This window comes from Eucalyptus grandis, chromosome 8, assembly GCF_016545825.1.
Source record: "Eucalyptus grandis isolate ANBG69807.140 chromosome 8, ASM1654582v1, whole genome shotgun sequence".
Taxonomy (NCBI): Eukaryota; Viridiplantae; Streptophyta; class Magnoliopsida; order Myrtales; family Myrtaceae; genus Eucalyptus; species Eucalyptus grandis.
In genome coordinates, this window is record NC_052619.1 from 57,675,582 (window position 1) to 57,698,326 (window position 22,745).

General features: G+C 41.1%; 3 protein-coding genes across 3 annotated transcripts; all 3 read right to left on the reverse strand.

Moving 5' to 3' along the window:
* Nucleotides 1-10,293: 10,293 nt before the first annotated feature.
* On the reverse strand, nucleotides 10,294-11,451 carry LOC120287388 (major strawberry allergen Fra a 1-3-like). Its single transcript, XM_039300176.1, has 3 exons — nucleotides 11,410-11,451; nucleotides 11,040-11,297; nucleotides 10,294-10,404 (listed from the first exon to the last, which is right to left on the reverse strand). Exons 1-3 carry the CDS (start codon nucleotides 11,449-11,451, stop codon nucleotides 10,294-10,296), a joined length of 411 nt encoding a protein of 136 aa, XP_039156110.1.
* Nucleotides 11,452-16,165: 4,714 nt separating this feature from the next.
* LOC120286912 (major strawberry allergen Fra a 1-3-like) lies at nucleotides 16,166-16,935 on the reverse strand. The gene is made up of 2 exons (XM_039299516.1): nucleotides 16,687-16,935; nucleotides 16,166-16,588 (listed from the first exon to the last, which is right to left on the reverse strand). The coding sequence occupies exons 1-2, from the start codon at nucleotides 16,868-16,870 to the stop codon at nucleotides 16,293-16,295; spliced, it is 480 nt and encodes a 159-aa protein (XP_039155450.1). The 5' UTR covers nucleotides 16,871-16,935; the 3' UTR covers nucleotides 16,166-16,292.
* A 4,575-nt stretch (nucleotides 16,936-21,510) lies between these two features.
* On the reverse strand, nucleotides 21,511-22,265 carry LOC120286764 (major strawberry allergen Fra a 1-3-like). The gene is made up of 2 exons (XM_039299256.1): nucleotides 21,998-22,265; nucleotides 21,511-21,899 (listed from the first exon to the last, which is right to left on the reverse strand). Exons 1-2 carry the CDS (start codon nucleotides 22,179-22,181, stop codon nucleotides 21,604-21,606), a joined length of 480 nt encoding a protein of 159 aa, XP_039155190.1. The 5' UTR covers nucleotides 22,182-22,265; the 3' UTR covers nucleotides 21,511-21,603.
* Between the last annotated feature and the right edge of the window lie 480 nt (nucleotides 22,266-22,745).

Below are 22,745 nucleotides of genomic sequence, written 5' to 3' on the forward strand. Positions count from 1 at the left end.
TTTTTTTTCCTTCTCTTCATTTACATGCCTACTCTTGTTACTGCTCATCTTCTTCTCAACGCGAGTTCAACCACGACCGTGATTATCAACGGTGTTTGCCCACCAATCAAGCCTCCAGAGGAACGTCACCACCTTCATCAATCCCACCTTGACAGTCGACAGCCGCCGGCATCGCTTCCAACAAGTCCGAATGAGATCCCCTGGTTTGGACTCACCATTTTTGGAGCTCCAAGCAGCCATTTTTCTTGGCTACGACACTTGTCGAGCTGTTTCTAGAGCGTCGTATGCTCATTCCGTGCCCCATCCGATGCATACTAAGACCTGAGAGCCCCTACTTTCGCGCTTTTGCGAGCTTCGCGTCCCTGGCCGGCAACCTATGCCACGGCAGTGCTTCGGCCCTGTGTTAACACCCTTGACAACCCAAGCACATTTATGCCTTTCCGAAATCGACCGGGACCAACCCCTTCCGTGGCTCTGCTCTGTTTTAACACTCACCGTCTTTGAGAGCAGGAAGTCGCCTTTCTCGCTTCACGGAAGTGCTCGTGCCAAGCGCTTCGCTAGTTTGCACGTTAGACAGTTCAAGTAAGCCACTTCAGACCAAAAAAAAAAGTAAGCCACTGATTCAGTTTATTTCACCCTTTTGGTGACCGAGAAGTCCTGGCTAAGCTAGAGCACGAGAGCCAAGGTGCTGCCGCCCAAAGAAGCATTGGCAGATTTTCCTTCTCTGTTTCTTTGGTCATTGGATTCTGCTCTCGGTGGATTCAAAACCTTTTTTATGGGCAATTTTCTTTATTGTTCTCTTCTGTTTGCGAGATCCAAAGATTGTAAACTGTCATGGGTGGGTGGATTTTCAAGAAGGAATTGAGGAACTTGGATCCCTCTCTCTCTCATGCTGGATGAGTTCTCAGGTTTCCTGCTGAAACATGTCTCTTTTTTTTTTTTTTTTTTTTTTGTACAGTGTGACGCTGGGGCTTATTATTTCTTTCCCAATTAACCCAAAATAGCTCGTTGAATTTTGTAGTGTCTACTCCAGCTAGATTTCCTGATCATTTGTCACTATGGATTGATACAAGAATGTTCCCTTTATACTGTTTGTAATTGTTGACGTGATTCTTCTTGTTATCCCATCTCCACAGAGAGATTGAAATTTTCACTTACATGCTCCAGGTGAATCCTTTGATTGAGTGTAGATTCTACCGCGAGATTAATTGTATTTGGAACATAGAGTGTTGAATCTTTTTCTCTCTTTCGGGTGTTCCTCAATCAAATACTCAAAATCAATTCATTTAGGAACATATTCTAAAAATCCACAATTAAATCAATTCAGTACAAACCAAAGCTCAAATAAATAAACAGACCATGCCACGACAATCAGCATGAAATTTCAGTCACCGGTCATCCCGGTTGAATTTCTGAAAAATAAATAATTAATTAATTAATTATTAAATACTAAGAAATCCAATTTAGGCCCGTATTGCCTAATTGGAAGTTGGAACAGACTGGGAAAAATCCCGAGGTTCCTTCAATAAATAATAGAACCTTTCTACTTGCTAATGACTATGTCTAACCACCTAACATGCATTGGTAAGTCACAAATTTAATTAATCTAAACTAATCTAACCTCCTAATCATGTTTAATTAACATTAATCAATTCTTAAGCGACATTAGCAAACTAAGCAAGATTTAGTGAGTTAAACTCACCCGTTTAACAATCCATTCAGATCGAAACGTCGGGAATGTCGCGGGGGATGTTTTTCTCCAAAGCGGGCGTAAGGTACGGGGCTCGGAAACACCTCAAAACGGTCTCCAAATGCAGCTAGAAACCCACTTCTAAACCTTCTATTTTAGCTGCAAAAATAGAAGAAAACCAGCTGAAATGACAAGGCAAGGCTCTAGAAAGGCAACGGGGATGGTCTTAGGTCCAAACCGTGACAAACCGACGGTGGAGGAGGCTCCTGGCGGTGGTTGGCATGGTTGGACGACAAGCTAGGCGGCTGAAACAACAAGCTGGGTGGCGTGAGGGGGCGAGAAGGGGTGGACGGCGTGCGGCTGGTGGCGCCCGAAGGCGGTGGTGTCCAAGTGTGCAGCGGATGGCTCTCTAGCGTGCGGTGGCTACATCTCCATCTTGCTACTAGTGGTTCGAAAATGAGGAGGAGGGAGAGAATTTTGGCCAGTCGAGAGAGAGAGAGAGAGGGAGAGGATAGAAAGAGATAAGGGTGGAGGGGCCCTATGCCTTCATTTTCCATAAAAATATCTCTCAAAACTTATCATAGGCCAAGTATAATCCCTTGGTTGTCCATAGGCCACCAATGCCTTCTTCTAGGACATGTGAGATGGTCCAAAATGCTAGGGGGAAGGGGCACACGAATTTGACACATTTTGGCTTAAATTGGATATCAATTCTCTCTTGACTTACTCTTAATTGGCTCTCATAAAGTCAATCCACCTACCATCGGTCATCTTAGCATTTTTCCTCACCCATGAGTCCATCTCACATTCCAATTTTGCAATAAAAACAATCACCGGCTTTTTTGCACAAAAATGATCCCGCGACGACTTTTCCCAAAAAGTGTCGGGTTGCAGAAAATCTTCCGAGACGAGCCGACATTCCTAGAATTTATTATGATATGATAGAAACTTTAATTTCTGAAATCGAACTTGAATTCGTGGTTAATTTCCATTTGGCGCGTTTTTAGCGTGACCTAGACCACCGAGTAACTTTCAAAAAATTTTAAGTGCAAATAACCCGTGGTCAATTTTCTTCGAGCCACATTAAACCCACTCGACTCATTGGTGACTCTTGGTTATCGTGAACATCTCGATGATTCAAATACGGACACAGGGTACCAAAACAATAAGAAAATCAGTATAGTGCCAATCGACGAGAATATTCCAATTTAATGGTTTTATCCACGATTAGCCACACATCTTTGTTGAACCAGTCTATCTCTGATTTCAAATCGATTTGTAACTATGCCGTAATGGCCTCTAAAGATGGACACGGTTGAGAAACCGATTCTTGGTCGAATTCTCAAATCTATTGCTTTAAAATTTCTTAATGATTTCCCCAGATAGTCTAGTTATCTCGAGAGTGATCAGCTCTGAGAATAGCCCTATAGGCACGTCAATGAAATGTTCAATTTATTCAGTAGAAAGCAGGATTGAAAATTTGGGATGTCACAATTCTTCCCCTCTTATAAAAATTTCGTCCTCAAAATTTAAACAATTACAATACTTAAGCAAAAAGGTGGGGTACAATTCTCTCATTGACTCTTCAGTCTCCCATGTCTCTTCTTCAAGATCCGTGGTGTTGCTAGACCACTTTAACCAACGGAATGGTCTTTGTACGCAACACTTGTTCCTTTCCATCCACAATCTGGACCAGGCTTTCTACATATGACACTCGGTCATGCACGTCCAATTCCTCAAAATTGAGCACATGAGTCAAGTCAAGCTCGTACTTCCTTAACATCGACATGTGAAAGATATCATGCACTTGCGCCAATCTCGGTGGTAACGCAAGACGATACGCTAGGTTCCTAATTCTCTCGAGAATTTCAAATGGACTTACGTACCTCAGACTCAGTTTGCCTTTCTTTCCAAAGCGCAAAGTTCCCCTCATTGGTGACACCTTTAGAAAAACTTAATCACCAACTTGGAATTCTAATAATCTCCAGCACTTATCTGCATAACTTTTCTGTCTACTCTGTACGATCTTTAATCTGCCTTGGATTAATGCCACGGCATCCATTGACCACTGGACCAACTCTAGGCCCGTAATCTTCCTTTCCCCAACTTTATCCCAACACACTAGTGTTCTGCACGCTCTACCATACAACGCTTCAAATGGAGCCATATGAATGCTTTGTTGATAACTATTGTTGTATGCAAATTCCACCAGGTGAAGCTGATCTTCCCAATTTCCTTTGAAGTCTAGTACATAAGCTCTCAACATGTCTTCGAGGGTCCGAATTATCCTCTTAGATTGGCCACCCGTCTGAGGATGATATGCCGTACTGTACTGAAACTTTATACTTAAAGAGCACTTTGCAAGCTTTTCCAAAAAGCGGCTGTAAATATTGGGTTTCTATCTGAGGTTATTGTAACTGGCATTAGATGCATTCAAACCACCTGACGCATGTACAGGTCTGCGTGTCTATCTAGACTGAGGTCTTTTCGAACTACAATGAAGTGAGTCAACTTTGTCAATCTATTGACTACCACCCAAATTAAATCATTTCCTCTTTGACTCCTTGGTAGTCCGGTCACGAAATCTATCATGATATGTTCCCATTTCCATTCTGGGATCACGAGAGGTTGTAGAAGTCCTCCTGGGTTGCAATGTTGAGCTTTAACAAGCTAACATGTCAAACACTTGGCGACATGCTTAGTGATATCTACCTTCATACCTGACCAACAATTGTATTGACGCAGATTATGATACATCTTAGTGCTTCCAAGATGAATACTGTAGCTGCTACAATGTGCTTCAAATAAAATATCTTTTCGAAGCTCCACATCATCAAGCACAACCAAACATCCTCAGAACCTTAGTGTTCCGTCACTAGAGATCTGAAAGTCAACCTTTCTTTTCTCAATGTCCTCCTGAAGAATTTTCTATACATCTGGATCTGTCAATTGGAGTAATTTGATCCTGACTTGGACATCCGGTTTAATTCTGAGGATGGCCATAAGACTTGAAAGGTGGCCTACCTCAAAATTGAAGACCGAATCTCGAGTTCTTTCGATTAAGTTCCACGCCTTAATCAGTATATGCGCTACTAAAGACTTTTGACTCAAAAAATCGATGAACTTATTCGCCTTTCCTGGGTGATATAGAATATCACAGTTGTAGTCTTTTAGCAATTCCATCCATCTGCATTGTCTCATATTCAACTCCTTCTGAGAGAACAGGTACTTGAAACTTTGATGGTCCATGAAGATCTGGAATTTTTCCCCACACAGATAGTGTCTCCAAATCTTCAGAGCAAATATAATTGCCGCAAGCTCTAAGTCATGTGTTGGGTAATTTTGCTCGTGGGTTCTCAACTGACGGGAGGTGTATGCAACAACTCTACCATGTTGCATTAACACGCAACCCAACCCTCTGAATGACGCATTACTGTAGATCTTGAATCCTCCAAGACCAAATGGAATTGTCAATACAGGTGTGGTAGTCGGCTTTTCTTTCAGCTCTTGGAAACTACTCTCACTTGTCTGTCCATATGAACTTCTCGTCTTTCTTCAGAAGTTTTGTTAGTAGCGATGCTAACGATGAAAATCCTTCCACAAACCGTCTATAATAACATGCCAAACCCATAAAACTTCTTATCTCTCGTCACATGTATTCAATCTTGGCCAATTGATCATGGCTTCTATCTTGCTCAAGTCTACGGAAATTCCTTCACCTAAGATCACATGTCCTAAGAAAGCAACACGAGTCAACCAAAACTCACACTTGCTAAACTTAGCGTACAATTGATGGACTCTCAGCTTTTGCATCACTAATCTCATATGATTCTCATGCTCTTCGTCACTTCGCGAGTATACCAGGATATCATTGATGAACACGATCACAATTTGATTTAGGTATTCCTTGAATACTATGTTCATCAAATCTGTGAAGGCAGCTGGAGCATTCGTCAACCCGAATGGCATCACTGTGAACTCATAGTGACCATATCGAGTACGAAACGCTGACTTAAGAATATCCTCATTCCTAATTCTTAGCTGATGGTAACATGCCCTTAAGTCAATCTTCGAGAATATTAACGCTCCTTGCAACTGATCGAACAGGTCATTGATCTTTGGGAGGGGATACTTGTTCTTAATGGTTACTTGGTTGAGTTGTCGATAATCGATACATAAGTGCAACGAACCATCTTTCTTCTTAACAAACAGAAATGGTGCTCCCCAAGGTGATACACTAGGATGAATGAATCATTTATCCAATAATTCCTGCATCTGCACCTTCAGTTCCTTCAACTCAGATAACGCCATCCGATAAGAGGGTTTAGAGATTGCTCTATTTTGAGTGCTAACTCAATTACAAACTCAATCTCTCTCTCAGGTGGCAATCCTAGCAATTCCTGAGGGAAAACATCTGGATAATCTTGCATGACTAAAATGTCTTCCATTTTCAGTTTTTTAGCTCTCGTATCCACGATAGTTGCCAGATACCCTTGGCAACCCTCGTCTAATAGACGAGTTACCTCTAGCGACGAGATCAAGACAATCGAGGGTCCTCCTCGACTTCCTACAAACTCAAAACTCTCACCCCCTAACGGGTCAAACTGAATCGCTTTGCGATAGTGGTCCATTTTAGCTCTTTGCTTGGTGAGCCAGTCCATGCCAATTATTAAATCGAAATCATACATGGTTAGGACTAATAAATATATTTTCCCCTCTCGCTCACAAATCACTAACTTGCACCCCAAACAACCTAAAGCAACAATGACTTTATCTTTCGAGGGTGTAGATATGCAAATTGCTGACTCCAATAATATATGACTGACTCCTATCAACTTAATATATTGCTTAGCAATGAAGGAGTGAGTTGCTCATGGATTAAATGAAACATAAGCAGGATGGTCGTTGAGCGAAACCATACCTGTTATCATCTCAGGCACAAATTTTGCCTAACCCTGTGTAATAGCATACATGGTACCCTGAACTGGAGGTCTTAGCTATCCTCCATGTGGCACATTCGGAGGGGCATACCCTCTTATCTGTCCCATTGGCAGCAGCGGCAGTAGCTGCGGTTGTCCCTTTAGCTTCCTGGGATAATTTCTGGCTATGTAACCCTGTTGGCCACATTCGAAACACGCACTTGACCTAGATGGGCACGGCGTTGACCCATGTCGCCTTCCACAAAAGCGACACATTTCAGTCTCATTAGCCTTTGACCTACCAAATCCACCCTTCTTGTTAGGCGGGACTGGGAATCTGCCTCCAGGAACAGGCCTCTTTCCTTGGCGGATGCTGTCTCTATGAGAGCTTAACCTCAATCCATATGAGGCAGCTCTTTCGTTCTGATCTTTCTCGATCTTTTGGGCTCTCCCTGTCATTATAAGTTCTTAGATCCAAAGAGACTAGTATGCTTCTCAAGTCTGGCCTAAATCCATCCATAAACCTTCATCTTCTCACTCGATTTGTCGGGTTCTCAATCAGTTTTGGAGCATACTGCGAAAGTTCAGTAAATTTCGCCTCATATTGGTCAACGGTCAGGGAACCTTGGCGAAAACATTGAAACTCTGCCATCTTCACCTCTCTAGCAGTCTTGGAGAAGTTTTTCATTGAAGGCTTCTAAGAAGGTGTTCCACTCTGGAACGACACCTTCTGGAAATATTGCTCCTCGGGTAGTCTTCCACCAAGTATTTGTAACTTCCTCTAGTTGGTAAGTTGCAAGGACTACTTTCTCCATTTCATTGCACATCAGTAGTGCAAAAGCTTTCTTCAACTTCTGGATCCATGAAGCAGCAGCTCTAGGGTCTCTTGTCCCAGTGAACTGAGGCGGATTCAGCCTCAAGAATTGTTCCACCAGTTTGTAAATTGGTCTTTCGGCGACTACTGTTCCTGGCGAGCCTTCGACGTGTGCGGTGGCAGGAGCGGCAACAAGTGCGGTGATAGGTGCAACAGCAGCAACGATTGCTTGATTCAAGGTCTGCTGTGCCATGACATCCCTCATGGCCCTAGCGCTTGCATAATCCCTTCTATTATGAGATCACCAGGAGCTGCTACCCCGGCATCCACTGCAAGTGGTGCCGCTCTACTTGTGCTAGCTTGAGCTGGCGCTCGACTGCAACCTCCTTGGGTATCGACCCTGGTCAGAGCTCTACCCCGAGTCACGGCCCTACTAGCCCTCTTGGCAGGAGTTATTGGCTCCTGATTGCTCATGGTGTACCTTTAATCTACCGATACCGCTTCCAATTTAACACCGAATCGAAATGAGCTATCCAAACAACAAGCAATTCTAGCACTCAACTAACACAAACATGCACCAACATGAATTTAAAGGCCTCTCCTACTACTATCCTATGAACCATCACTCCTTATCACTCAAAACTTGAACTCTGCTCTGATACCACCAAAACGTGATGTCATGCCTCGATCCTCAAACGTGTGCCCATCCCTCACTTGGTCGATTAATAGCGACGTCCCAAGACGCATCTCGGACCCATTCATTTTAATACGCATGGGGAAGCATATAAATAAATCCCTAGATAATAAAATAATGGGATAGAAAAGTAGGTCTATATTTTTCACAACTGAAAAATAACACAACCACACTTTTATACAAAGATAACCCCATAATATATAATACAATACTATTTACAAGTCTAATCTACTATCCTCTCGATCAAAACTCAAAGTTTACAAAACAAGGTAGAGGTCTCAATCTTCGTCGGGATCATACTGGATCATCTTCTAGATCCTCTTCCAACTCCTCTTCCTCAAGGTCTTCTTCTTCAGACTCCTCCTCTTCAGGTTCCACCTGGGGTTCTTCCTCAAGCTCATCCACCGGCTCGTCCTCAAGCTCCTCCTCCATGGGTTCATCCTCTTGCCACTCCTCCTGGTCCACGATCTCACCATCCTCTCCATTCCAGTTGTCGTCATCAACTGAGTACACGGGAGTGTGAGCTTCGTCCTCAAGCTTCAGATCCTTAACATCCACTACCAACCCATCCTTATGATCGGCTATTCCTTCTTCAAACGCCTCTTCCAGAACGTACATAAGCACCTCACCTTCCGGTATAAGACCTTCTCTTCACCCATTGAAGTAATGACGGTACCATGATCAATACTCATGGGGCCTCAAGACGTCCTGACCCACGTCAACCCAAACGGTCAACTTAACCAGTACATACTTTAGTCCTTCCGGATGAGGGTGTATGTAGAAGTGGTATGCTACCTCTAAGATCTCTTCAGGGATGCTGAAATGCATTGGAGGACGACGAGGTGGAGGTGCTGCCATCTAGGGGCCTGAAATATTGTCCCACAATGGGGTGCGACTACGTCTCAGCGAATTCTACCCTCCTAAGACTCGATTAGTAAACCAATACACTATGGGCTGCCTAAGCACACACAGGTCAGAGGACTTACCTTAGCCTCAGATCCCACCTGCAAATCAATACAATTCATAATAGGCACCCACTTATTCAACACAGATCGAACTATCAATCAATCGACCTAGTCAATTACATGTCAATCAAACCATTCCTCGGTCATTTCAATCAGTACCATACATTCTCCACGATGGAATATCTAGTTGTTGAGCCCACATGCATTTTCTAGGATGACATACCGAGTCTCCAAGCCCACGTGCATTCTCCAGGATGACATACCGAGTTTTCAAGCCCACGTGCATTCTCCAAGACAACGTATCTACTCATCGAACTCACGTACATTTCAAAGGTGGAATATCTAGTAATTGAGCTAACATGCATTCTCCGAGGTGATGCATCAAGTCACCGAGCCCACATGTCTTTTCCAAAATGCCATACTTTAATCATTGGGTCCACGTGCATTCTCTAAGGTGATGCATCAAATCACTGAGCCCACGTGTCCCTTTCGAGATGCCATACTCAATCACTGAGCCCACTTGCATTCTCCCAGGTGATATATCGACTCACCAAGCCCACGTGTCTTCTCCAAGGTGATATATATCCTACCACTATTCCAATATAATATGACGCCTTTCTCCGAGATGATATGCTTAATCATCGAGCCGGCGTAATACTATACATAATCAATCCCAACCCCACAAATTCCACTATTCTCCGTGGTTCACCAATTTATTTTTGATACTGACAACCGATACCCGGTTGTTCCTCAATCAAATACTCAAAATCAATTCATTTAGGATATCCTAAAATCCACAATTAAATCAATTCGATACAAACCAAAGCTCAAATAAATAAACGGACTGCACCACGACAATCAACATGAAATTCTGGTCACCGATCATCCTGGTTGAGTTTTCGAAAAATAAATAATTAATTATTAAAAATTAATTATTAAATACTAATAAATCCAATTTATGCCCATATTGCCTAATTGGGAGCTGGAACGGACCGGGAAAAATCTCGAGGTTCCTTCAATAAATAATAGAACCTTTCTACTTGCTAATGACTATGTCTAACCACCTAACATGCATTGGTAAGTCACTAATTTAATTAATCTAAACTAATCTAACATGCTAATCATGTTTAATTAACACTAATCAATCATTAAGCATCATTAGAAAACTAAGCGAGGTTTAGTGAGTTAAACTCACCCATTTAACAATCCATTCAGATCGAAACGTCGGGAACTTCGCAGGGGATGTTTTTCTCCAAAGCGGGCCTAAGGTACAGGGCCCGGAAACACCTCAAAACGGTCTCCAAAGACAAAAACTTCAATTTCTGAAATCGTACTTGAATTCACAGTTAATTTCCACTTTGCGCATTTTTTAACGTGACCTAGGCCACCGGGTAACTTTCAAAAAAATTTAAGTGTAAATGACCCGTGGTCGATTTTCTTCGAGCCACATTGGACTCACTCAATTCATTGGCAACTCTCGGTTGTTGTGAAAATCTCAATGATTCAAATAATGACACATGGTACCAAAACAATAAGAAAATCAGTTTAGTGCCGGTCGACAAGAATTTTCCAATTTAATGGTGTCATCCACAATTAGCCACACATCTCTATCAAACCAGTCTATCTCTGATTTCAAATCGATTTTTAACTGTGCCATAATGGCCTCTAAAGATGGACACGGTCAAGAAGTCGATTCCTGATCGAATTCTCAAGTCTATTGCTTTAAAATTTCTTAATGATTTCCCCAAATAGTCTAGTTATCCCGAGAGTGATCAGCTATAAGAATAGTCCTATGGGTGCGTCAATTAAAATGCTCGATTTATTCAATAGAAATTTGGATTGAAAAGCTCCAAGCTAGAGAAAAAAAGAAGCATACAAAAGAAATCCCCTCATGTTTCAATAATTACCACTTCGAAGGATTTTAAAAAGACAATTTAAGCACAAACATCGATTTTACCAAGAGGTACTCTGCAACTATCTTGAACAATCCCATAGCCCTATCTTTGCCCTGCTTGATTTCATCTTCCTTGAGCTCTGCCCCTTCCTTAACATGATAGTCGTTACTCATCTTGCAAACGCATCCACCATCAATTGATGTGCACTTCACCTCATAGACAATGAACTCAATTTTGTCGAACTCGATACCCCTTTCAATCAAAGTATATTTGTAGTAGAAATTCTCAACCTCAAGAGTGTCAATCTTGTGCTTAGTGTACTAGATGAGAGCACCTATTACATGAATTCACAAAAGTGAAAAGATTAATTTTGTGTTTTGCATTCTATAAATGAATATGACATGATAGATAAACATCCATTATCTGACTTACTTTCGCCAAACTTGGTATGCTTAATACTACCAACTCCACCATCTCCCTCAATGAATTACTCTTGTGCAAGCCCTCGCTCGCTTTCAACAACTTCTTCTTCGTTTTTTTTTTAATTTTTATTTTAAATAATTTAGTTTTAAATTTAATTTAATTAATATTAATATTCAAATTCAAATTTGAGGCAAAACGACGTTATTTTGGCTCTTCGTCGACTCAGCTCTTCGGCGAGCTATATTAATAAAAAAAAATGCCACGTAGGATTTCCAGCCAAGGTCACCGAATTTGGCATTCAAGTGTTCTAATTTTCAAAAAAGTGGCACTTAAGTATAACTTTCTTAACTTTTGGTATCTAAATGTTCTCCAGTGCCAAATTTTGATACTTGCACTGTACATCTACCACTATAAATCAACTTGACATGGTAAAGCTATGTGTTTGATTCCACTTACTTTCCCCAACGTTAGTCTATTTAATGCTACCAACTCCACCACCTTCCTCAACGAACTCAACACTCTTGATGCCCTCGGGGACTATCTTGGGAATGATGTTGTGTGACTCAAGGACCAAGCATCCTCGATGGAGCAATGGCAGATGTGAACTTTTGAGAGTAGGTGATGACTCATATGTTTGCCTTGTAAGAATCAAAGAGAAATGAACTTGAGAAGACAGTGGAAGGATTTGGGTGATTGCTATTGAGGAAGGCTTGAGCTGATGAAGACGATGAAGAGAAGCGCTTGGTATTTATAGTTAGTTAGCTGTTCGAAGCACTCCAAATTGGACTGATCAGCCTTGCTTTAAGCCTTTCTTCCTTTCTCATTGGGGCAGAGCCACCAGTAATCTAGAAGATTAGGGACGAGTTCATTATAGATCAAACATGAAGGACCATAATTCTTTGTTCATGTCGTGTTCACTGACACGGTAGAGGCAGTACAATCTAAATTGGTGATATAAATAGAGATATCAACTTCATAGAAATTATTTATCATGCCGGCAATGTATTCTTCTATAAATCAATTATTCCATTTATTAAATGTTCACGTTCATCGATTAAGATTCTCTAGACATTCAATCATGTTAACTACCATATTCTCAAGTCACTATTGGAATAATTGGAAATGCCCATATAATAGTTCCAGGCTATGATATTATTTGTCAAGTATCGCATTAAAAGATGTTTTTATGTGACATGCATTGAGGTACAACCAGATTCTAAACCATTCAAAATTGAAAATGATGGGATACAACGTGAATAGTCACCTTCCACATTATAGCATTAAATATGGGGATGGATAAGAAATGTGATTTTTCAAGGCATGTCTAGATTGACTTTCGCTTAATTAATCTTTGCCCTGCAGACCATTTGACTTGTTTATACCTAAAAAATTTAAAACTTTCACAACATACAAATGGGAAAAATGGCATCAGTAGTCCCAAAATTATGCTAAACATGAAACCAAATCTTAAACAATTGAATTTATGCAATAAATTTTTTTTTTTTACAGGATGTAGTTTGGTCCTTCTGATGAGGTAAACGGTCAAATTCGATGATCTTGCACGCAAGAATCTATCGTCGTATTTTAAACTACTTGTTAGCATACGTGGCACCACATCAGAAAATATATCAAACATACAAAAAAATTAAATTAAAATAGGAAAAAAAGTTTGGCGAAAACAAAAATCTTAAAAATAAACTAGATCAAGTCAGAGAGTGGAGGCGCCATGGACGAGCGTTCCATCTCCACGGCGCCGCAAGCGTCGGGATATTTTTCAATATTCAAACAATACGACGAATTTTGGCACGAAAATAAAACGTGCATTTTATTTATATGTAAATGTACACAAATATGCTTTCAAGTAAAAACATTAAAACAATCGCAAAAAGCAAGCGCGAGGAAACAAAACAACCTTCAATGCACAATTTTATACATACATACATACATACATACTTACATACATACATGTAGCTAAAGAGGATTAAGTTTTTTTAAAATGACTTGTTCGATCGAATTACAATCTTTGAGTCGTAAAACCGTCATTCTCGGGGACTCTCTCTTGATTGTGGTTGTGCTAACATCACAAAATGCCCAAACGTTTGGTCTGCAGCTTGACCGACAAAAGATTGTTAAGATGGCAATAGGAGATGAAGATTACTAAGTTTTGGGAGGGTTTAGCCGATAAAGAAGACCGGGTCAGGTCGATGGAGATGTCAGCGGAAAGTGGCCAAGTGTGGAGCAAAGAGTCACTAAATGAGGCAGGTTAACTCGGTCGATGGAAAAGAATATAAGATGTAGCCGTCAAGTAGCGGGATAGATAAGTGTTACCGAATAATAGGAGGCACAGAAGGCAATTTTTAATTCTTGGTAGCAGTTTATGTAACCAAATGTTGTAGATTATAGAGTCAAAGCGAATTCTTTGTAAAAAAATTGCCAATCTATCCAAGACTACATGTTCATCTTTAGGTGATGCCACCCATCTTTGCCTTGAAACGAACTCGAGTAGGAAATGGAAGGATCTGGTTTGGTGTGATAGAAGAAGGCTTTAGCTGATGAAGATGATGAAGAGAAATCTATAGTACTTACAACCATGGCAAGTCCAGAGTTCAGTACTCCATCATCATCATTCAAAGTACAAAGCACTCCCAATTGGACCGGGCGAACTACTTTCAAGCCTTTCTTGTTTTCCTTTTGGGAGGAACCAATCCAGAAGGTTAGGAAAGGACAAATCACGATTAAAAGCTCTTTTGTCTGGCCCCGATTTGCCTGGATACGATCTTTCTCGTGAAGAAAATTGAATTTTCATGCTATGAACTGATTTAGACACAGATTTAAGCTAATAACAGACAACCATGACCACCATTGCTAAGGTATGATTCTACGTTCGTTCGTTGCGCCATCAGGGATGGCCACAGAGCGCTTTTTCCTTTCTTTCCCTTTTCTTTTCGCTTTTGCCCTGTTTCCGAAGGGCAATTTTGCTAGTTTGACATTTCAAATGCCTTTGATAGCTACGTCCTCGGATCCAAATGACCATACTCTAAATTTGGATCAACCCACAAAGACAAATGTCTCTCTTGGGACCCTTCATTCATTTTCAAATTTTTTGCTAAGTTCTTTTCTACCTTTTATTTTATTTTAGGGAAAAACCACCAAAACCCTAAACTTTACCAAAAGTGACAAATTTACCCCAAACTTTTTTCTGTGACATGAAAAACCCTGAAGTTTGCTAACCGTGACACATTTACCCCGAACTTTCATTTGTGACACAAAAAACCCTGAACTTTCATTTTTGTGACATATTTACCCTAAATCATAGGGATATTTTTGTCTTTTTACTTTTAAATTTTTTTTCTTTCTTTTTCTTTTTTTCTTTTTTCTTCTTTCTTCCTCCGCCGGCTCCCGTGAGGGAGGCCTCGCCGGCGTCGGGCGAGGCTGCCTCGCCGGCGTCGGGCGAGGCTGCCTCGCCGGCGTCGGGCGAGGGCTGCCCTCGCCGGCGTCGGGCAAGGGCACCCTTGCTCGACGCCGGCGAGGCCTCCTCGCCAGATCCGGCGAGGGTCTCGGTGAGGGAGGCCCTCGCCCGACGCCGACGGGGCGAGGGTGGCCCTCACGGGGCCGGCGAGGGTGGCCCTCGCGAGACGCCGGCAAGGGGTGCCCTTGCCGGCTGGCGAGGGCCGCCCTCGCCGGATCCGGGCGAGGGAGGCCCTCACCCGACGCCGACGAGGGCCGCCCTCGCCCGTGTCGGGCAAGGTCACCCCTCATCGGCGTCGGCCCAGGGCGAGGGTGACCCTCGCCGGGGAGGCCCCTCGCCCGACGCCGATGAGGGCTGCGTCGAGAGGGGCACCCCTCGCCGGCGTCGGCCCGGGCGGGGCCCTCGCCGGGAGGCCCTCGCCCGACGCCGACGAGGGCCGCCCTCGCTGCGTCGGGCGAGGTCACCCTCGCCGACGTCGGCCCGGGCGGGCGACCCTCGCCCGACGCCGATGAGGGCTGCGTCGAGCGAGGGCACCCCTCGCCGGCCAGGCCTGGCGAGGGCGACCCTCGCCGGGAGGCCCTCGCCGACGCCGACGAGGGCCGCCCTCGCCCGTGTCGGGCGAGGGCACCCCTCGCCGGTGTCGGCCCGGGCGAGGGCGACCCTCGCCCGGCCCCGGCGAGGGTAGCCCTCGCCGGCGCCGGCTTCCTCCGCGGGCGGCGGAGAGAAGAAGAAGAAAATTAAAAAAAAAGAAATAAAAGAAAAACATAAAAGATAAGACGAAAATGCCCTTAATGGGGTAAATGTGTCACAGGTTTGCAAAGTTTGGGGTTTTCGTGTCACAAAAAAAGTTTGGGGTAAATCTGTCACTTAAGGCAAAGTTTGGGGTTTTTGGTGGTCTTTTCCTTTATTTTATTTTATTTTTTTGTTTCTAGCCAAATTTTCTCCATTTTGTTTGGCAGGATGGATTTAATTAGGTAAACAATCTCAATGTTTGCTTTCGGGATTTGCGAAGAACCATACTACAGCTTAATTCATCAATTTTAAGTTGCATAGTTATGATGAATACAATTAGTGGAAAAAAAAAAATTAATAAATCAAATTGGATTAATTCATTTTTCCCTCTATCTCTTCTTTTTGCAACTGATCCATAAGTCAAGTCAAAAGTCACCTTCATGACCACAAAGGGAGATCTTTTCGTGGGTAAAACCCATAATTTATTGGATTGTTCATTGCTCCTTCAAGTTTTATTTTTGGCAGGGCCTTACACACAACCATCAAATCCCTTTATAATGTAGAAATCACACAATAAAAACCTTTCACCCAAAGGCTCCAAGGCAAAGTCAATGTGAAAACAAAAGATACAATAGAAACATTTCACCCACTTTGCTATATCATAACTCAAAAAGGATCTTCAAAATAGCATTTAGGCACAAACATCGGGATTGGCCACAAGACACTCCTCAATAGCCTTGTACAATCCCATAGCTCTGTCTTTACCCTTCTTGATATCCTCCTCCTTGAGCTCACAACCCTCCTGGACGTGGTACTCGCTGGTCATCTTGCAGACACATCCACTACCAGCTGCAACGAATTTCACATCTTCCACTACCGAGTCAATCTTGTCAAATTTGATATCACTTTCAATCATAGTATATTTGCAGTAAAAGCTGCTAGCGTCAAGAGCATCAATCTTGTGCTTGATGTACTTGATGTGGGAGCCTGTTATGCAAATTCATTAAAGCGAAGAAGTTAGTTCTTAATTCTGAGGTCTATATATAGACTTGACATGGTAGAAGTATGAGTATGATGTGACTTACTTTCACCGAAGTTGGTTTGCTTGATGCTACCAACTCCACCATCTCCCTCGATGAACTCAATGCTCTTGATGCCCTCAGGAACAATCTTGGGTAGCATATTCTGTGAGTCAAGGAACAAAACCTTGAACATCCTTGACGGTGCAACGACACTTGTGATCTCTTGCGAATAGGTGATGACACCCATGTTGGCCTTGTAAGAGATAAAGAGAACTGAACTCAAGAGGGGGTGGTGGAAGGGTTTGGGGCGATTGCTAAAGGAGAAGGCTTGAGCTGATGAAGATGATGAAGAGAACTCCTCGGTACTTATAGGCGAAGTCTTTTGTTTATTATTCCATCATTCAAGGTCAAAGCACGCCGAATCGGACCCAGCCGAATTTCTTTCCGGCCTTTCTTTTTTTTCTTATTGGCCGGAGCCACCGATCATCTGGAAGGTCAAGGAAAAAGGACAAATCACGGTCAAAGCTCTTTGACCGGCCATTATTATAAATGTTCGCAGACGTTGTGTGCCCATCACGATAGTCTATAGACTCTATACTTGGTATTCCACCTCTCTAGAAAAAGTAATTCAAACGGAATATTTTGGTCGTAATGTTAATCATCCATTTTCGTCGGAGCGAAAGCATAAAATAGGTGAGTCTAGATAAATTAATCTCTTTCTCACCTCCAAATTGCCTGCATAAAATATTTGTCAAAAATTGAATTTTTTATACCATACACTCATTCAAATACAACTTTTAGGCTTAATATCATATAGCCTTGACCACCTTTGCTAAGGCATAACTCTATGTTCGTTGGTTGCGCTATCAAGGATAGATGCAGAAATAAGTTTAGGAGCTGATTCCCTTGGGGAAAGGACAGACTTTTGGCATAAAGGTCCAATTTTTAATGTAGATGCTGCATGAAAAGATAACAAATGAGCTATAGGTATTTTGCATGATCGACTAGTGGCTAAGTAGTCCAATCTTTGACAAAAAAAAAAAACGTTGGAACTCGTTGATGGAACTGTAAGCAGCAGCTCTTATTCTCGCATGCATTTATGCTCAGTCCCTCAGCATCAGAAAAGACTGATTGGGATGTCTTAATTAATGTCTCCCTTTCATCGCAAATTCTTACTTCCTACTTCAACACAATACGGGTCGGAGTTAGGCTTGGGCCATGAACCTAATAATGGAGCTACTCATACGCTTCTAAATTGGGCATTCAATCAAATAGGAGCTACCTTTTCTTTTTACAAACTCCTATCTAAGTTAAAAATATTATATTAGTAGTCTTCTTTAATTTATTATTCTAATGCAGGTATCGCATCCTAAATGTAATTAAAAGTTATTTCTGGGGGGAAGGGACACTGGCGAAGCGCTTTTTTTTTTTTTTTATCAAAGTGGATCCGATTTATTGTGTTTCTGATTTGTTGTTTATTATTATTATTCTGGATATTATGCTTCTGTTTACGAAAGGCCAGTTTGCTAGTTTGACTTTTCGATTGCCACTGTAGCTAAGTCATGGAATCGAAATGACCGTACCGAAAACTTAGGTTACCTCACAGAGGCAAATGTCCCTATCATGACCGTTCTTCTACTTTTTTTAATTTTTTTCTACCTGTTATTTTTCTTTTGTGGTTGTTAAATTTTCTCCCTTTTATTTGGGAAACAATGCTTGCCTTCCATGATTTTCAAAGAATAACACTATAGCTTAATTAATCCATGTTAAGTTGTTCAACTATGATTAATACAGTTAGTGGAAAATTTTTATTTCTTATAAATCAAATTGGATAAAAAAAATACAGGGTCCCACTGTATTCTCATCAAAAGTAAAAAGATTCACTACCACTTCTTTTATTTTCTGGATTGCCAGATTATGCCATCATTGTCCCATTAAATTGCATTTTCTTTTCATCTGATGACAATCTATCTCAGTTAGGGAATGTATAATGAAATGCGCATCCTTTTGCCCTCTATCTCTGCTTTATGCAACTCATCTAGAAGTCAAGTGAAAATTCACCTTCATTATTACAAAGGGAGCTATTTGCTTAGGCAAAATCCATAATTTATTGGATTGCTCATTCCTCCTTCAAGTTCTAATTTTTTGCATGGCCTTACACACAAACATCAGACCCCTTTATAACATAGAAATCACACCATAAAAACCTTTTCTCACCCAAAGGCTCCGAGGCAGAGCCACAAAGGGGAAACAAAAAATTCACTACAAACTTCCACTCACTTTACTTTGTCTTAACTCCAAAAGGATCTTGAGAAAAGCATTTAGGCGCAAACATCAGGGTTGGCCACAAGGTATTCCTCAGCAGCCTTGTACAATCCCATAACTCTATCTTTACCTCTCTTGATATCCTCCTCATTTAGCTCACAACCTTCCTGAATGTGGTACTCGCTGGTCATCTTACAAACATATCCACTATTTGTTGCAACAAATTTCACTTCTTCCACAATGAAGTCAATCTTGCCAAACTTGATATCACTTTCGATCATAGTATATTTACAGTAAAAGCTACTTGCGTTGAGAGCCTCTATCTTGTGTTTCATGTACTTGATGTGGGAGCCTATTATGTTAATTCATCAAAACAAAGAAGTTAATTCATAATTCTGAGGTTTATATATAGACTTGATACGGTAGAAGTACAAGCATGATCTAACTTACTTTCACCAAAGTTGGTTTGCTTGATGCTACCAACTCTGCCTTCTCCCTCGATGAACTCCACGCTTTTAATGCCCTCGGGAGCAATCTTGGGTAGGATGTTGTGGGAGTCAAGGACCTAAGCCTTGAACATCCCTGATGGTGTAGCTACACTTGTGATCTCCTACGAGTAGTTGATGACTCCCATGTTGGCCTTGTGAGAAACAAAGAGAACGGAACTTAAGAACGGGGGCGGAAGGGTTTGGTATGATTGCTAATGGAGAAGGCTTGAGCTGATGAAGACAAGGAAGAGAACTACTTGGCACTTAGCAAAGTCCAAGGCTTAGTACTCTATCATCAATCAAAGTTCCAAGCACTCCGAATTGGACCGAGCCGAATTACTTTCCAGCCTTTCTTGTTTTCTTATTGGGAGGAGCCACCAATTATCTGGAAGGTGAAGAAAAAGGCAAATCACGATCAAAGCTCTTTTGTCTGGCCATTATTATAAATTTGTAACAACGTGGGTATTACAATTAATAAGAAATTACACACTCATTTGCAGACACTGTGGGCCCAACACAATATTCCATACCGGGTATGCCACCTCTCTAGAAAAAGTAATTCAAATCAAATATTTTGGTCATAATGTGAATTATCCGTTATTGGAACAAAAAAGTAAAATAGGTGAGTCTAGATAAGTTAATCCCTTTTTCAGCTCCAAATTACCTTAATACAATCTTTATTGAAAAAAATTGAATTTTTTTTATATCATGAACTCATTCAGGCGCGAATTTTAGACTTGATATCAAACAGCTATGACCACCTTTGTTGAGGCATAATTCTATGTTCCTTCTTTGCGCTGTCGAGGACAGCTTGCAGAAATAAGTTTAGGAGCCGATTATCTTGGGAAGGTGATCTCACCGCCAGATCAGGGGCTAAAATTTAATGAAGATGGTACTTGAAAAGATAACAAAAGAGCCGCAGGTATTATTCCATGATCAGCTAGCGGCTTAGTAGTCAAAGCTGGGACATGAACAGGGCGTTGGAAGGGGAGGTGTGAGCAGCTACTCTTCTTCTTGCCTGCAATTATGCAGTCTCTTGGCATCTAAAAAGAAATGTTTAAAACCGATTGTAATGTCTTAATTGATGTAATCCAACAAAAGTTCTTTGCCCTCAGAGTATTTGACCTTTCATCATAGATTCCTGCTTCCTATTTTAACACAATCCGGGTTGGAGTTAGGCTTCAACCCATAAACCTAATAATGTAGGTTTTGCATCTAGGAAAAAAAAAAAGACAATAGAGGAGTGCTATTTTTTTAAAGATAAATGCATTGAAAGTCCTAAAACTTGTCACCAAAGCACATTTTGAGTCTTAAAACTTTCAAAAAATGCAATTAAATCATAAAACTTATAACGAAGTATAGTCAAGTCGTAAAACTTTCTGAAATGTGTAATCAAATTCTAAAATTTATTACAAAAATGTAATCAATCCCTAAAATTTTCAAAAATGTAATCAACGAAGAGATTTGATTGGACTAATTTGATAAATTTTAGGACATGATTATATTTTTTAAAAGTATTAGAACTTAGTTACACTTTAATGACAAGTTTAAGGACTTTCAATGTACTTTTTTAAAATTAAAAAAAAAAATCAAAGTGGATCCGATTTAATGTACTTCTATTTCCGAAAGGCAATTTTCCTAGTTTCACATTTCAAAGGCCACTATAGCTAAGTCATTGAAACGAAATGACTATACTCTAATGAAATGCTCTCACTTAGGAAATGCATTTATTTTTAATTGAATCATGGAATTCTCTTCGACAGCTGCGGAAATCGAAATGAATGGATCTAGGCGAGATGTGGAAATGGATTTTTCTTTTTTATTGTCCCATTAAATTCCATTTCTTTTCACCTGATGACAATCTATAAAGCTTAGGAAATGCGTGATGAAATGCCCAATTTTCTCTTGCACTTCTTTTTGCCCTCTTATCTCTTCCTTATGCAACTCATATATGAGGCTAGTGAAAATTCACCTTCGTGGCCATAAAGGGAGATCTTTTCTTGGGCAAAATCCATAATTTATTGGATTGCTCATTGCTCCTTCAAGTTTTATTTTTGCCGTGGCCTTACACACGACCATCAAACCCTTTATAACATAAAAATCCCAGAATAAACTTTCCTCACCCAAAAGCTCCAAGGCACAACCAAAGGGGGAAATAGAAGATACAACACAAACTTTCCACTCACTTTGCTATATCATAACTCAGAAAGGATCTTGAAAAAAGCATTTAGGCACAAACATCAGGGTTGGCCACAAGGTACTCCTCAACAGTCTTGTACAATCCCATAGCTCTGTCTTTACCCTTCTTGATGTCCTCCTCCTTCAACTCACAACCTTCCTGAACGTGGTACTCGCTGGTCATCTTACAAACACATCCACTACCAACCGCGATGAATTTCACTTCTTCCGTGACAAAGTCGATCTTGTCAAACTTGATATCACTTTCGATCATAGTAAATTTGCAGTAAAAGCTACCTGCATCAAGAGCCTCGATCTTGTGCTTCGTGTACTTGATGTGTGAGCCTATTATGTAAATTCATTAAAGCGAAGAAATTAATCCTTAATTTTGAGGTTTATATATAGACTTGACATGATAGAAGTACAAGTATGATCCGACTTACTTTCACCGAAGTTGGTTTTCTTGATGCTACCAACTCCGCCGTCTCCCTCAATGAACTCAATGCTTTTGATGCCCCCGGGAACAATCTTCGGTAGGATATCATGGGACTCAAGGAATAAAGCCTTGAACATCCTCAACGGTGCAACAGCACTTGTGATCTCCATCGAGTAGGTGACGATTCCCATGTTTGCCTTGTGAGAAACAAAGAGAATTGAACTCAAGAGGGGTAGTGGAAGGGTTTGGCGTGATTGCTAATGGAGAGGGCTTGAACTGATGAAGATGATGAAGAGAACTACTTGGTACTTATAGGCAAGTCATTGGTTAGTATTCCATCACCGTTCATAGTTCAAAGCACACCGAGTTAGACTAGTCGGCCTTGATTTAAGCCTTTCTTCTTTTCTTATTCAGCGGCGCTGTCGGTCATCTAGAAGAGTGGAACGTGGATATCATTATCAAACCGAAAGAAAATTATTATATACAACAGATGGATTATTGGAATTGACCTTTTATTGCTCTTTTACTTTCTTTCAAATCTCACTTCTTTTTTATTTTTGGCCCGTAAAATCTTGCTTTGTTCACATCTTAGTTTTTATTTATCATTATTGGTGTCTTCTTATCTATCACCTCTTTAAGATAAATAATTTTTTGTTTGTGCAATTCCAAATGTGAAGTCAATCTTCTAATTTTTGTTGTGAAACTATAAACTTGAAATTTAACGACCCTTTATTTTCTTCTTGTGGAATAAATTA